At 45.7% G+C, this 14564-nt stretch overlaps 1 protein-coding gene across 3 annotated transcripts in view; it reads right to left on the reverse strand.

The window, feature by feature from the left end:
* The window catches only part of esco2 (establishment of sister chromatid cohesion N-acetyltransferase 2), a 111835-nt gene extending 97300 nt beyond the window's left edge, over window positions 1-14535 (reverse strand). Inside the window, exons 1-3 of one of the 3 annotated variants that reach the window (XM_072499474.1) lie at window positions 14379-14535; window positions 9959-10016; window positions 7504-8527 (exon numbers count right to left, since the gene is read on the reverse strand). In XM_072499474.1, coding sequence (XP_072355575.1) covers window positions 7504-8527; window positions 9959-10011 — 1077 coding nt within the window. In that variant the 5' untranslated portion in view covers window positions 10012-10016; window positions 14379-14535. Of the gene's footprint in view, window positions 1-7503; window positions 8528-9958; window positions 10017-14312 lie in introns of all 3 variants that reach the window. The other 2 variants (XM_072499471.1, XM_072499472.1) reach the window with 2 other exon arrangements.
* Between the last annotated feature and the right edge of the window lie 29 nt (window positions 14536-14564).

Here is a 14564-nt window from a genome sequence, read left to right on the forward strand (position 1 = left end):
GCCCCTTACCTTAAATCTATGCTCCCTGGTCATTGATCACTCCACGAAGGGGAAAATTGTTTTCCTGTCTTCTCTATCTATACCCCATAATTTTATACAGCTCAATCATGTCCCCTATCAGTTCCCTCTGCTCCAAGGAAAACAATCTTAAATCCATCCAATCTCTCTTTATAACTAAAACTCTCCAACCCAGGCAAATCATCCTGGTAAATCTCCTCTTCAGCCTTTCGAGTGTTATAATATCCCTACTATAACACTTGTTTCCTATCCCAAAACCAAGGAAACCCTCTTATATGGGTTCATTACATTTAATTCACAAACTTGTTCGAACTCCCCGAACAGGCGCCGGAATGTGGTGACTAAGGGCTTTTCACAGTAACTTCATTTGAAGCCTACTTGTGACAATAAGCAATTTTCATTTCATTTCAAGTGTTCCAAGTCTGGATATTTGAAAGGGCCCATTCTTACCACTTGTTGCCACTGACGTGAATCTGACATTAGAAGCCCAAATTCTGATCCAAAACCAGAGTTAAATGAAAATTAATAGGAACATTTGGCATTCTTGCCTGTCCTGATGAGTGCAAGATCAAAAGATTCAACAGCACATCTTTATCATCAGCAACACTCAGATTAGGAAAGCAGTAGTGTTAGAGGATTCTATAGTCAGTCTAACAGACAGGTGATTCTACAGCTGCAGGCGTAATTCCAGGACACAGTGTTGCTACTGAACATGCTGAAGGAGGGGATGACAACCAGAGGTCATGGTCTGTGTCAGTGACGAATGTGATATAAAATAGTTACTTTAGAGATACTAGTTAATGTAATGTAGAAATAAGCCACTTTGATTCTGGCAGTTAGGGACAAAGGGGTTTGAGACCGCATGGAAAAAGCAGGAAGAGGTGTGTCTATGAGAGGGATGCTGCATTGATAGGGGCCAGAGAAAGGGATTGGAAGTGAGCCAATCAGAATAGATCGAACAGGTCAGGAGGGACATAGGCTGACCTATGTCCGTCAAGTATGTGAAACTTGATACCATTTGAATTGATTTGCAGAGATCCCTTTGTTTCTTTGTTCATTCGCTTTCTGGGATATAGGAAACTGGATGTCTCTTATATTTCTATGAAATGAATCAAGCTTGCAAGCTAAATAAATAACTTCTTTTTACGTGCGAATCCATCTCAACTTTTATTGAGGCCAGACTGACAGAGAAAGAAATTTGGGGATCAACATTTGGTGCCGAAACCCGGGATTTCTCAGGGCGATCCTGATCCAACTGCGAAATCAGAATTAGACTGATTATGAACAGGAGGATGGGGAACAAAGGGCCCTCAATGTAGAACTGGAAAACAACCGCGCATTGATTGTTCCCCTCTTCTTATCGTCTGATTAGTCTGGTCACTCGCGGTTGGCACAGAAAGACCGCCTCGACGAAATCACAGGTCAGTCTGGGGATTAGCACTTTAATTGATGGGATTTCATATTGTTGTTTCGGCTTGGGTTAGGGTTTTGGGCTGATGGGACTTTAGTAATGAAGGTTCAGTCTATTATAAGGGTTCAGAGGCTGCTGTGACTTCATTAATGAAGGTTCAGTCTATTATATGGGTTCAGAGGCTGATGTGACTTCATTAATGAAGGTTCAGTCTATTATATGGGTTCAGGGGCTGATGGGACTTCAATAGATGAAGGTTCAGTCCAGTATAACTGTTTTTAAATCTGAAGATGGTTCAACTCTATGTGTGAGTGTTTTAAATATATAGTTGATTAAGCTAAAATTGTCTCCTTGGACTGTAAAGTTCCGAGGTCTAGTTGAGATTGTGAGGAATGCTGCATATTGGTTGAAGCAGAAGTCTCTCAAAGGGTTAACAGCAGCAGGCGGAGTTGAAAACAGACAGTGCTTCTCACTCAGGCTTTGAGATAACAGCAGCAGCCGTAGTGTAATCGGATACCTTTCCTTTGAGTCAGTGAACACCAGCAAAGTTACGTTTTGAATTAATTAAAGGAAACCAGTGGGTTTCTCCACCTCTTTGATAAAAGTTATTATTTTCGAAAGCAATTGATTGAAATTGCCAGAATCTTAAGTTTTACTTACTTGAAATAAGGTTTATCTCATTTTATCTGGAGATTAATAGAAACTTAAAGAAGATCATGGACACCATTTTAAAAAGTGTCAATCTGGAGATGATAGTTGATTTTGCTAATACTTATGTGTATGTAAAAGAAAAAAAAAAAACTTGTTAAAAGAAAAATTGTTAAGATAAAGAAATAATTAAGTTGTAAATGTTATACAAGTTTGTGTTAAGCAAATTGTAAATTTAGTTCTGAGTTGAGATCAGAGCTAAGCTTGCAAGTTGCAGTAATTCAATTTGAATTTTCAAACATTTTTAAGTTTTAAAAAAAAGAGAGCAAATAGAGAAAAGAAGGACACAGATCTTGAATGCGTTGAATAGCACATTTCAAAGGCCCATAAATCTTTCTGTTATCTTAGACCTAAAACCTAGGAAGATTGAAGAGCCAGAGGAATTTCTGGAGCATTTTAATGAAATCCACCGGGGGCAGTCAGGCGATTTGCTGTATCAAAATGGTCAGAATTCCCCTCAATACTGTGCTATGTTAATGCATTGCCTACCACCTTCTGTGGTTACTGCTGTGAAATGTAATAACATGAATTGGACAGAGAACGACCCTTCCCAGATGGCAAGGGCAGTCAGATTTTACTGGAAGGAGGGTGTAGGCCAAGAAGGAGGCTCAGTTACAAAGGTTAAGACTGAGTATGTAATGAAAAAGGATGATCTGAGACCCCAACAAGCGGCAGAAATGGTAGTTTACCAGCAGGAGCCCCAATATAGTGACTTTGGGTGGGTGGATCAGCGAAGAGGAGGATGAGACAACAGTGCTATATTTCTATCACCCCCCAGTGGTGGACGTTAGACGTTGAACAGTCACTGCATCACGTTACCCTGGCCTATGACAGAACTGGACGAAACAGGGAGTTGGAGGACAAATACCGGCCATTACTTGAGACCGAATGGCCAGTCAAGGTTACAGCCACAGTCACGGGAAAAGAAGGTACAGCCGATTTTGTTACAATATCACCACATTTATGGCCACAGTCAGCTTCGGTAAGCCCTCATATTACACGTCAGGTCAATGACCAGTACCATGCCAGGGATATGGGGCGAATGGTCAGCACCTTACCGCAGCTCGTCAGAATAGGTATGAGATATACCTTTTGAACAATCCACGTCTGACATTTAAATACTGTACCACTATCAATCCAGCCTGTTTTCTTAGTGGTCCCCCTGTCCATGAAGACGCACCTGGCCACGACTGTTTAGCCTTGATTCAGGAAACTACCACAATAAGGGACGATTTGAGTGACATTTCGTCAGAACAACCTGACATGATTATGTGTGGTCAAATATCCCACCGGGGTTTAGTTAATGACCTACTGCAGGCCCTCCTTATGCCCGCGCAGATTTCCGTTATTAAATGCGCTGCCCACACGAATGGTACAACCCCAGTTGACGTTGGTAATGAACGAGCAGATCGTGCAGCGCGCACAGCCGCACAAATTCAGCAAGTGATGGTGCCTAAAATGTTAAGTCAGACTAAACGATCTACTATGAATATGTCTGCTTCTGACAAGTCAATGCCAACCATCCAAGACGTCATAAGGTTACAGGAGGACGCTCCTGAGAGTGATAAACAAATGTGGAAACGGTTAGGTTGTACATATGATTCTGTTTCCTCTTTATGGACCACGCCTGCACATCAGACTTGTATGTCTGATGTGCTGGCTTTATGGGTCATTGAATGTGTACACTTTGCAACTCATTGTGGGGCTCGAGGGACTAGTGATTTGTTGCTGGACACTTGGTGGCACCCTAAAATGCAGGGGTTGGCCCAAAGTATCAGTAATCGGTGTTTGATTTGTCAGCAATATAACACCGGAAAAGGTATCCCTTGTGGGAAGGGGCAAACCCCGTTGCCCAGTGGTCCCTTTGAGACGCTCCAAATGGATTACATTGAGTTGGAAAGGTGTCAATGTTACAAATATGTTTTGGTCATTGTGGATGTGTTCAGCAGATGGGTCGAGGCGTATCCGACTATCTATAGTAAAGCTGCTACTGTGGTTAAAGTCTTGATGAGGGAAATCATTCCCCGGTACGGTATACCAGCTCAGTTAAGTTCTGATAATGGGCCTCATTTTATTGGACAAATTAACAAGGAGTTTTGCTCCCAGTTGGGCATACGCCAGCAGTCACAGTGATTACAGACCGCAGGCGGCCGGGTTGGTTGAGAGACACAATCAGACCCTCAAAACTAAATTGGCTAAATTAAGAGCAGACACGGGACTGACATGGCTTAAGTTGCTCCCCGTTGCCCTCTTCCAGCTGCGGGTTACACCTGCGGGACCAGCCCGGCTCTCTCCCGCCGAGATTCTTTATGGCAGGCCTCTTAGAACTCCTTGGAGCCTGCAGGTTCCCAGACGGGTTCAGTTTCATCAGATGACAGAAGAAATGACCGCCTATGTTCTAGCCCTTACGCAAGTGCTCAAGGAACTCCATGGCCAAGTCCGCGCGGCTCACCAGCCATTGCCCCAGTACCTAGCTCACTTTCAGTCCAGCCCGGTAGTTATGTCATGGTCAAAAATTGGACTAGGAAGGGGTCGGAGCCGCGATGGGACGGGCCCTTCCAAGTTCTCCTTACCACCCCCACAGCAGTTAAAGTGGAGGGGCGAAGTGCTTGGTTCCACCTACATCACTGTAAATTGAGTCCATCTCCACTACTGTAAAAGGTCGGATACTAACCTGCCTCCCTTCTCCAGTGCTATTTTACAGGTGTGGAGCATGATGGAGTGGCTACGCATCGTCTGTCTGATATTTGGCCTCACTTCGCTTGGCGTGTTATTGGCGATGGACATGGAAAAGGGGAATATTATGTATCTGTGTAGCCCCAACCAATCTACAAGGATACATCACCTATGCAAAGGTGAAGTTCTTCGCTGCCCCCATATACGAGGACATGGTATCGACTCATGGAAGGTCATCAAAGTTAAGGAGAATGCAGGAGTCATGAAGCAGCTGCACCGGTCCCGGCGATGGGAAGGGAACATTATATGGACATTGCCTTGTTTTTGGAATACATGTAAATTTGATTTTGGATGTGTTAAGAGTGGTACAATAAAGGTAAAATCAGGCTGTCAGAAGAGCGTAGGAAGAGGCTATGAGGAAGTGAAAGGGACTAGAGAGAGGACGGGGCGTATGAGAAGGGAAGTACAGCTAGAACGTAGGTTACCGGGAGATTCACTTAAGTTAGTTAAAGGCCAAACTGAGGAAAACCCGGGTAGTAAACCTTGGGAGCCCTCGGGGCAATAACCAAGGAGTTGTCTCAGCTACGGTTGTTTGCAATGCAGAACCGGTATGCTCTGGCCCGTGAGGGTGGGGTATGCGCCATAGTACAGGGCAAGTGTATCATGGGTGTTCAGGACTTGACCGCTAACATTACTAAATTTATGGATCGCATACGGGATCACTTGGACGGGATGCAGGATCCTGACTCTTGGGGTAACTGGGGATTTGGAGGATGGAAGGACTGGTTGATAAATATGGCCATGTATCTAGTGGTAGCTATCGGCTGCATCTTTGTGGGCCTGGCCATCCTTAAATGTGTGATGGGTAGAATGGGGGGTGCACTAGATCAGATCACCGCCCCAATCACCGGAAAAAAAAATTTAACTGTTAAAATCCATGAGGGTAAGACAGGAATTGGAAATGCAGCGACAGATCTTTTTAGATGAGGAACCGTAGCTATGGATTGGATAGTTCGGTTATCATGGAATGATAAAAGGAGGGAATGACGAATGTGATATAAAATAGTTACTTTAGAGATACTAGTTAATGTAATGTAGAAATAAGCCACTTTGATTCTGGCAGTTAGGGACAAAGGGGTTTGAGACCGCATGGAAAAAGCAGGAAGAGGTGTGTCTATCAGAGTGATGCTGCATTGATAGGGGCCAGAGAAAAGGATTGGAAGTGAGCCAATCAGAATAGATCGAACAGGTCAGGAGGGACATAGGCTGACCTATGTCCGTCGAGTATGTGAAACTTGATACCATTTGAATTGATTTGCAGAGATCCCTTTGTTTCTTTGTTCATTCGCTTTCTGGGATATAGGAAACTGGATGTCTCTTATATTTCTATGAAATGAATCAAGCTTGCAAGCTAAATAAATAACTTCTTTTTACGTGCAAATCCATCTCAACTTTTATTGAGGCCAGACTGACAGAGAAAGAAATTTGGGGATCAACATCAGTGCCAATGATACTGGTAGAAAGAGGAATGACTCCCAGTGGTGAGCACAGAAATAGGAATGCGCGGATGATTGCATGGCAGGAGAGATGGCAGAAGAGGGAGGGTTTTAGATTCCCAGGAAATTGGGGCTGGTTCTGGGAGACGTGGGAGCTATACAGGTCGGATGGGTTGGACAGAGGGAATAGAAACTGGATGGAACATTAGAAAGGATAAAATAGTTTCACAAATAATTGGGAGAGACAGATTGCACTAGAGACATAAACAGTACGGTGCTACCAAGGATGAAGATGCCTCCAACGTCAGTGGAAAAAGTAGGCGGCTGAGATACTAGAAGGGCTAAAATTGATTAAAAATAGGTATCGGAAAGGCGGCCAGTTAAAGTTGATAAATCACCAGGGTATCCAAGGATACTGACAAAAGGAAGGTGGAAATAATTTTCACTGGCAGAATAATCGAGAACCAGAGGACAGATTTAAGACGATTGGCAAAAGAACCAAAGGAGACACGAGAAAAAATATTTTTATACTGTGAGTGGTTAGCATCTGGAAGAAACAACTGTGGTGGAGGCAGATTTAGAATTTTAACAGTGCAGAAGGAGGCCATTCGGCAAATTGAGTCTGCACCAACCCTCCGAAAGAGCACCCTACCTCGACCCACTCCCCTGCCCTATCCCATAACCCCATCTAACCTGCACATCTTTGGACTGTGGGGGGAAAATCGGAGCACCCGGAGGAAACCCACAGAGACATGGGGAGAAAGTGCAAACTCCAGTCACCCAAAGTCGGAATTGAATCTGGATCTCTGGCGCGGAGGCAGCAGTGCTACCAATGTGGGTTTCAAAAGAAATTGGATAAATAACTGAAGAGAAAAGAAATTGCAGGGCTACAGGGAAAGGGGAGGACAATGAGACGAGCTGAAATACTCTTGCAGAGCCAGCATGGATACAATGGGCGAATGTGTGTTGCAACCATTCTGTGATTCGACTTCCCAGGCTTCGACGCTGCACAGCACAGCCCATGAAAACAAGTTTCAACACATTTGGATTTACATCTTCAAATAAGAGCGTTACAAAAAAATTAAGTCGTCACTAATTATGCTGGGGCATTCATTAAATAACCCAAACAGTGCATTTAATTAAATATTGATGGGAGGAGAGTAGGTAAAAAGTTAATAAAATCCTTTATCTTACTTTTGTTGTCAGTTCTTCCTTTTGCAGTGCCTTCTCCTTGGTTATCGATACTGGATGTTGTGCCACTTCAATTCGCTGAAGTACTATTTTCATCTCTCTCGTAAGCAAACGTTCAACCAGTTTTGCAGGCAGGTGTGCATATTTTGCAACTTTTCTTTCCACTTTTGGTTCCGCTCTCATATTATAAGTGCTCTCTCTAATCTCATTAGTCATTTCACTGTCATTAACTACCTGAAGAGCTTCTTTAATAGCTTTCTTGACATCGTTCATGTTGCTTTTACTGTGATAATGTTGGAAGCTGCGATTTGATGGAAATGATTTGGCACTGGGGTCTGGCAATTTCTGGTTCAGCAACAACTGGGATTTTCTGCCTGTGGAAAAGAAAGCTGCACCTAATTGGATTCGAGGTTTTTGCTGCACCTTTAGGCCATTCACCTTTGAAGTGAAAAGAAGTGTCTTGGTTACAGATCCATAATATGCACTTTTGTTCTGATGGGTCATTCCTGTAGTGCCATTATTTCTGACTTTTTGTTTCATTCGGGTTTCTTTTGACTTTAATGGAGCTTTAGAACTGGAACTGACCAGTAGCTTTACTTTTGCTTCAGTTTGTTTCTTCATTTGAGACTTTGCACTTTTCACATCATGTTGTTCATCCACATTGGCGCATTTGGAAAGCTTGTTTTCAAAAAACAATTTTCTCTCAAGAGGGGTGAGATACAGCTGTTCCCGCTTCCCATAGAAAGAACTTGCAGCCCTGTGCAGATTGCCCTTTCTGTCGAGAGACAGCCCAGAGACTTTCTCCTGTGAATCATCTCGACATTGATTAACCAACAACTTTTGTGGTGAAGCACAGTTGTCAAGATTTTCTTTATCAAAATTAAAAATACGTTGCGACTGCCTTAACATTGTTGAAGTTGTTAATTCAGGGGATGATATTCTTGAACCGGAAAAATTAACAAAATCAAAGATTGTTTTCTTTGTTAATGTTTCAGATATTGCTACGTTGATAGGGGTAAAATCCGGACTGTTGAAAATAAAACATTACTTAGTGACAGTTAAATCATAGAAAAATCAATATTTTACACTTGAACTTTACTTCAGTGCGAATTCAGTGATTTATGCACATACATAATTCCTAGCACCAACTTGGCACAGTAATAAATCAGAGCTGTGACAATGGAACAAGAATCAATTGAAAAGACCTTCACATTTCCATCGCATATATCCTGGACCAATTACAATTCAGCATTATAAACTGTGTATAATTGAAATGTTTTAGTCCACTTAACATATGGATAAAAGCAACTAGCTTCTTTTTCTAACAACCTTGTCTTTTTAAAAACTCAACCCATGAATCTCTAGTCTCTCAGAAAATGTATTTGGAACACTTCACAGAATTAAAACACCAGGTTCCCATTAAATTAGAATAACAGTTTAAGGAATTTGATAGTCTCGGTTTTGAATGCCTTGTATTAATAGACTATGGCTACCTGGGAAAGGTAATAAATATTTTCATTCAGAATGGAGCAGAGATACCTCTAAAACAAGGGACGGGATACTGACGCTGAAGTTGGGACACGCAATTGGGTGGAGAATAGGTTCTTGACGGCAAATGCGTGGCAGGTGCCGATTTGATGGAAAATCGCAATTCTCCGTCACCTCGACAGCAGCGTCAATGCGGTCCAGAACGCACGCACAGTAAACACCGTTTGCATATTATTAGCGGGCTTGGCCGGTATTCTCCGGGGCCTCTGCAATTCTCCGTCTCCGATGGGCCGAGTTCCCGACAGCGGCGTTCACTTGCATTTTTAGAAATCATGAAACCGGTGTTGTGGCTGCTGAGAGAGCAAGGAAGGTGTCCAATATCACCATAGTTTGCTGACAGTTGTGCCGCTGGCCGGGTGGGGGGGGGGGGGGGGGGTCTGCCAGGGCTGGGGTAGTAGCGAGGGATGGTCAGGAGGTGGGCTGTGTGGTCAGGGTGGACGGGCATGGAACACCATTGCCACAGCCGGAAATGCAGCCAAGTAGCTGCGCATGTCGATGACAGCCCACTGAGAACTTAGGGTCACGGGTCGTATAGGTGTTCACCCCCAGGTGCCCTCTGCCCAGCCAACCCATCAGCTGTATGGATGTGCTCCAGCACAACCAGTGCCATCTTGTTGGCTGGGGTGAGTGTGTGTGGGCATTATAATATGTCTATGTGGTTGCAGCTTAGCCTCCCAAGTGTCAATCACCAACCCAGTGAATTCGGCAGTTTTTCATTGGAATCGACTGTGCCCACATGGTGCTAGCCCCTCCAGTCTGGGTTTGGCCACCAGTGTTGCGGTCATGAAAGTCCACGAATTCTGCCCCGGTGTCAACACTTCGATTCAGGAAAGGAGAATCCAACGAACATAGTTTTAGGAATGAGTTAACCTATATTCAATTATATAAACAATAAAATGTCACAACTTACCAATCATCTTTTGGAGAGCTATGCTTCCTCTTCCTTCGAGTAATCGCCGACATTTTTCCTCCAAGACAGAAAAGAAATTGAACAGAAACTAAATATGCTACATAAATATGCTACATAGGGGCTGGTTTAGCACAGTGGGCTAAATAGCTGACTTGTAATGCAGAACAGCGCAGGTTCAATTCCCGTACCGGCCTTCTCGAACAGGCGCCGGAATGTGGCGACTAGGGGCTTTTCTCAGTAACTTCATTGAAGCCTACTTGTGACAATAAGCGATTATTATTATTAAACAAAAGGGAGTACACATCACTTATTCCAACATGATTTACTGCCACTAAACACCTTAAATTCATTGTGTACTACATCCTACCTAATATTTGGCAGATTTATTAAAGGTTTTCACCAGGTTTTTTTTGTTGCATAAATTAATCAATCTTGACTGGCTACTTGGGACATCTATGGTCCATATGAAAGAAAATGCTGAGGTTAAGTTAACGATCTTAAAATTATCTTTCCATTCCAAGGCATGTGTTACAGCAGGATCAATTTGGCTACTGGGAACAGCAGCATGGTGCTAACGTTTCCCTTGCTATTCAATGGTATTGCCATCGCTGACTCCCCCACCATCAACATCCTGGAGGATTACCATTGTCCAGATACTGAACTGGACCAGCCATATAAAGACTGCGGCTGCAAGAGCAGGCCAGAAGCTGGGAATTCTTTGAAGTGAAAGTAACACACCCAGACTCTTCAAGGCCTGTCCATCATCTACAAGACACAAGTATGATGGAATACTCTCCACTTGCCTGGATGAGTGCAAGTCCAGCAACACTCAAGAAGCTTGACACCACCCAGAACAAAGCAGCCCGCATGATTGGCACCTCATCCACCACCACCCCACAATGGCAGCTGTGTGTACCATTCGCAAGAGGCACTGCCGCAACTTAACAAGACTTAGAATCATAGAATTTACAGTGTAGGAGGGTATTCGGACCATCGAGTCTGCATCAGCCCTTGGAATGTGCACCCTACTTAAGCCACCCCATCCCCGTTACCCAGTACCCCGCCTAACCTTTTGGATACTAAGGGCCAATCCACCTAAGCAAGTTCCTCGCCAAGCCACACAATCCTGAATTAAAAATCAATTTGGTACTTCTGGGGGCGCCCATGGCGTAAGTGGTTGCACATTTGGTTGCACCCGCCGGTGGAGTTTTTTTCGGACACTTTCCCCGGTCAACAGGTGGATGTGAGGAGGCAAAAAGGTGCAGGAGAGTTAGTGGAAGAGAGTGACCCACTGGTGTATGGAGCCGAGGGCCAGAAGCGGTCACAAAAGAGGGGAACAGACTGCAAAATTTGGTGTGGTGTCTAAGACGCATGTGGAGAAGGCAGACGGTCAGGGAGCCATGCCGGCTCAGTGGTCAACAAAGCAGCTGGTGGGCTTCCTGAAGGGGGCGTTCACCTACCAAAGCAAGGAGGGTCTGGAGGACCAGGCCCGGGGGGCGGATTTGATTAAGGCGGTGATCGACCGCGAGGAGACGAGGCTGGAAGCCCAGGGTCAGGCGATCCAGAGGATGGAGGAGTAACATGAGGAGCATTCTCCTCAATGGCAGCGGAGATGGGGCTAATGCGGGATCAGCAGAGGCGGCTCCAGGACAAAGTCAAAGACTTGGAGAACCTGTCACGCAGGCAGAATATTAGGATTGTGGGCCTGCCGGAGGGAAGTGAGGCAGCCGTTACTGGCACGCGTGTGGCAAGGATGCTGGAGAAGCTGCTGGCAGAGGGAGTATTCGCACGGCCTCTGAAATGAAATGAAAATCGCTTATTGTCACAAGTAGGCTTCAAAGAAGTTACTGTGAAAAGCCCCTAGTCGCCACATTCCAGCGCCTGTTCGGGGAGGCTGGTACGGGAATTGAACTGTTCTCCTGGCCTGCCTTGGTCTGTTTTCAAAGCCAGTGATTTAGCCCTGTGCTAAACTAGCCCTCTGGAGGTAGATCGAGCGGATAGGGCGCGAATGGGGAAGCCCCAGGGGAACGAGTCGCCGAGGGCGATGGTGGTGTGTTTGCACCATTTCCAGGACAAGGAGCGGATCACGAGGTGGCCAGGCAGACTAGGCGCTGCACCTGGGAGGGCAGTGAACTTTGAATATATCAGGACCTGGGTGCAGAGCTAAGACCATAAGACGATAAGACATAGGAGCAGAATTAGGCCACTCGGCCCATCGAGTCTGCTCCGCCATTCGATCATGGCTGATATTTTTCTCATTCCCATTCTCCTGCCTTCTCCCCATAACCCCTGATTAATCAAGAACCTATCTATCTCGGTCTTAAAGACACTCAGTGATTTGGCCTCCACAGCCTTCTGTGGCAAAGAATACCAGATTCATCCCCCCTGGCTGAAGAAATTCCTTCTCATCTCTGCTTTAAAGGATGGTCCCTTTAGTCGGAGATTGTATCCTCTGGTTCTAGTTTTTCCTACAAGTGGCACATCCTCTCCACGTCCACTCTATCAAGACCTCGCAGTATCCTGTAAGTTTCAAGAAGATCTCTCCTCATCCTTCTAAATTCCAACGAGTACAGACCCAGAGACCTCAATCGTTCCTCATATGACAAGCTGTTCATTCCAGGGGTCATTTATGTGCATCATCTCTAGACCAGGCATTGTCAAACTCGGGGGAGCGACCTACGGGTGGATCGTGGGCGGGTATCGGGAGGATGGCGGAGCCGTCCGTTGCTGCGCTCCTGATTGCGCAAATCTGCACGCAACAGCCAGCTTTTAATAATGCCGGCTGCGGGCGGCCTTCAAAATGGCCAGGACTAGATAAAACAAAGTCGGCCGCACTGCGCATGCATGCTCGATCATCGGTGCACATGCGCACCGATGATCGGGCAAGTATGCGCAGTGCGGCCGCATATGTTTTTATATGGTCGCAGTATTTTTTTTCCTCAAGTTCGGGGGGCCAAAGGGTCCCAAAACCATTTCCTCCATTTTTGTCAGCAACAAACAAGGTAAGAGTAAATGGTGGGTCACGCAGGTTGGCTGGGTTGGTTCCCGAAGGTTGGCCGGTTGGTAACAATGAGTCCCCAGAAAAAGTTTGAAAAACACTGCTCTAGACCCTTTCCAAGGCCAGCACATCTTTCCTTAGATACGGGGCGCAAAACTGTTACAATACTCCAAATGGAGTCTGACCAGAGCCTTGTACAGCCTGGCCTTGTATTCTAGCCCTCTTGACATGAATGCTAACATTGCATTCGCCTTCCTAACTGCCGACTGAACCTGGCTGTAAGGTGAGAAGAGAAGCCCTGTAGGGGGAGAAGAGAAGCCATTGTTGGAGGTTTTGACGATAATAATGTAACCAAGCAAGGTTAATTGGACAGAGCTGAACAAAAGAAGGACCCTGTAGAAGGATGGTGTGACCAACCACCTTATAAATTAGCAAAGCCATCACAAAGGCCAACACTCCCAAAGGGGCAGCACGGTAGCACAAGTGAATAGCACCGTGGCTTCACAGCACCAGGGTCCCAGGTTCGATTTCCCCCTGGGTCACAGTTCTCCCCGTGTCAGCATGGGTTTCCTCCGGGTGCTCCGGTTTCCTCCCACAGTCCAAAGACGTGCAGGTTAGGTGGATTGGCCATGATAAATTGCCCTTAGTGACCAAAAAGGTTAGGAGGGATTATTGGGTTACGGGGATAGGGTGGAAGTGAGGGCTTAAGTGGGTCGGTGCAGACTCAATGGGCCGAATGGCCTCCTTCTGCACTGTATGTTCTATGTTCATTATATAATTTGGGGTTTTAAAAAAAATCAGGAAACATTCAGCTATCATGGGCTGCATGGTAGCACAGTTGCTTCACAGCTCTGGGGTCCCAGCTTGGGTCACCGTATGTGCACATCCTCCCAGTGTGCGTGGGTTTCCTCCAGGTATTCCAGTTTCCTCCCACAGTCCAAAGATGTGCAGGTTAGGTGGATTGGCTATGCTAAATTGCCCTTAAGTGTCCAAAAATGTTAGATGGGGTTACTGGGTTATGGTGGAGGTGTGGGCTTGGGTCGGGTGCTCTTTCCAAGGGCCGTTGCAGGCTCGATGGGCCGAGTGGCCTCCTTCTGCACTGTAAATTCTATGAATAAACCTTGCCCCTAAATATAATCTTTGACTTTAGTCAATGATGTGGCATGGTTGGAATCCTGATCGGAGATTCCAATGAGTTATGCGAATGATCAACGAGGATTTGGGAAGCAACATAAAGTCAAGGCCGAATTTTCGTTTGAAACATCCCTCCCAAATATATGAATGCAGCTTGTTGTTGTTGTTACAGAGAGGAGGCTCTTCTCCGTCGAGCGGGCTCTTACCGACCAACGAACTAACCTGCCCACCCACTCACTTGTCCGGCACAGACGGTATCATCCCAGGGTTGTTCAGCTCGATCCTCACCTTCTCCACTCAGGAGAGGCGGCTGCGACCCTCAGTCGGTTATCGGCCGCCACTGACTAAAAATCAGATTCAAACCGCTGCCGTCCCGCGCTTGCGGCTTCCAAAACCCGCGCGCGCTCCGCCTGGGCCCTTCCCCCAGCCGCGCTGATTGACCCCGAACGCAGTTCCCCCCCACGTGATCCTTCA

This window comes from Scyliorhinus torazame, chromosome 4 (assembly GCF_047496885.1).
Source record: "Scyliorhinus torazame isolate Kashiwa2021f chromosome 4, sScyTor2.1, whole genome shotgun sequence".
In the NCBI taxonomy this organism is placed as follows: Eukaryota; Metazoa; Chordata; class Chondrichthyes; order Carcharhiniformes; family Scyliorhinidae; genus Scyliorhinus; species Scyliorhinus torazame.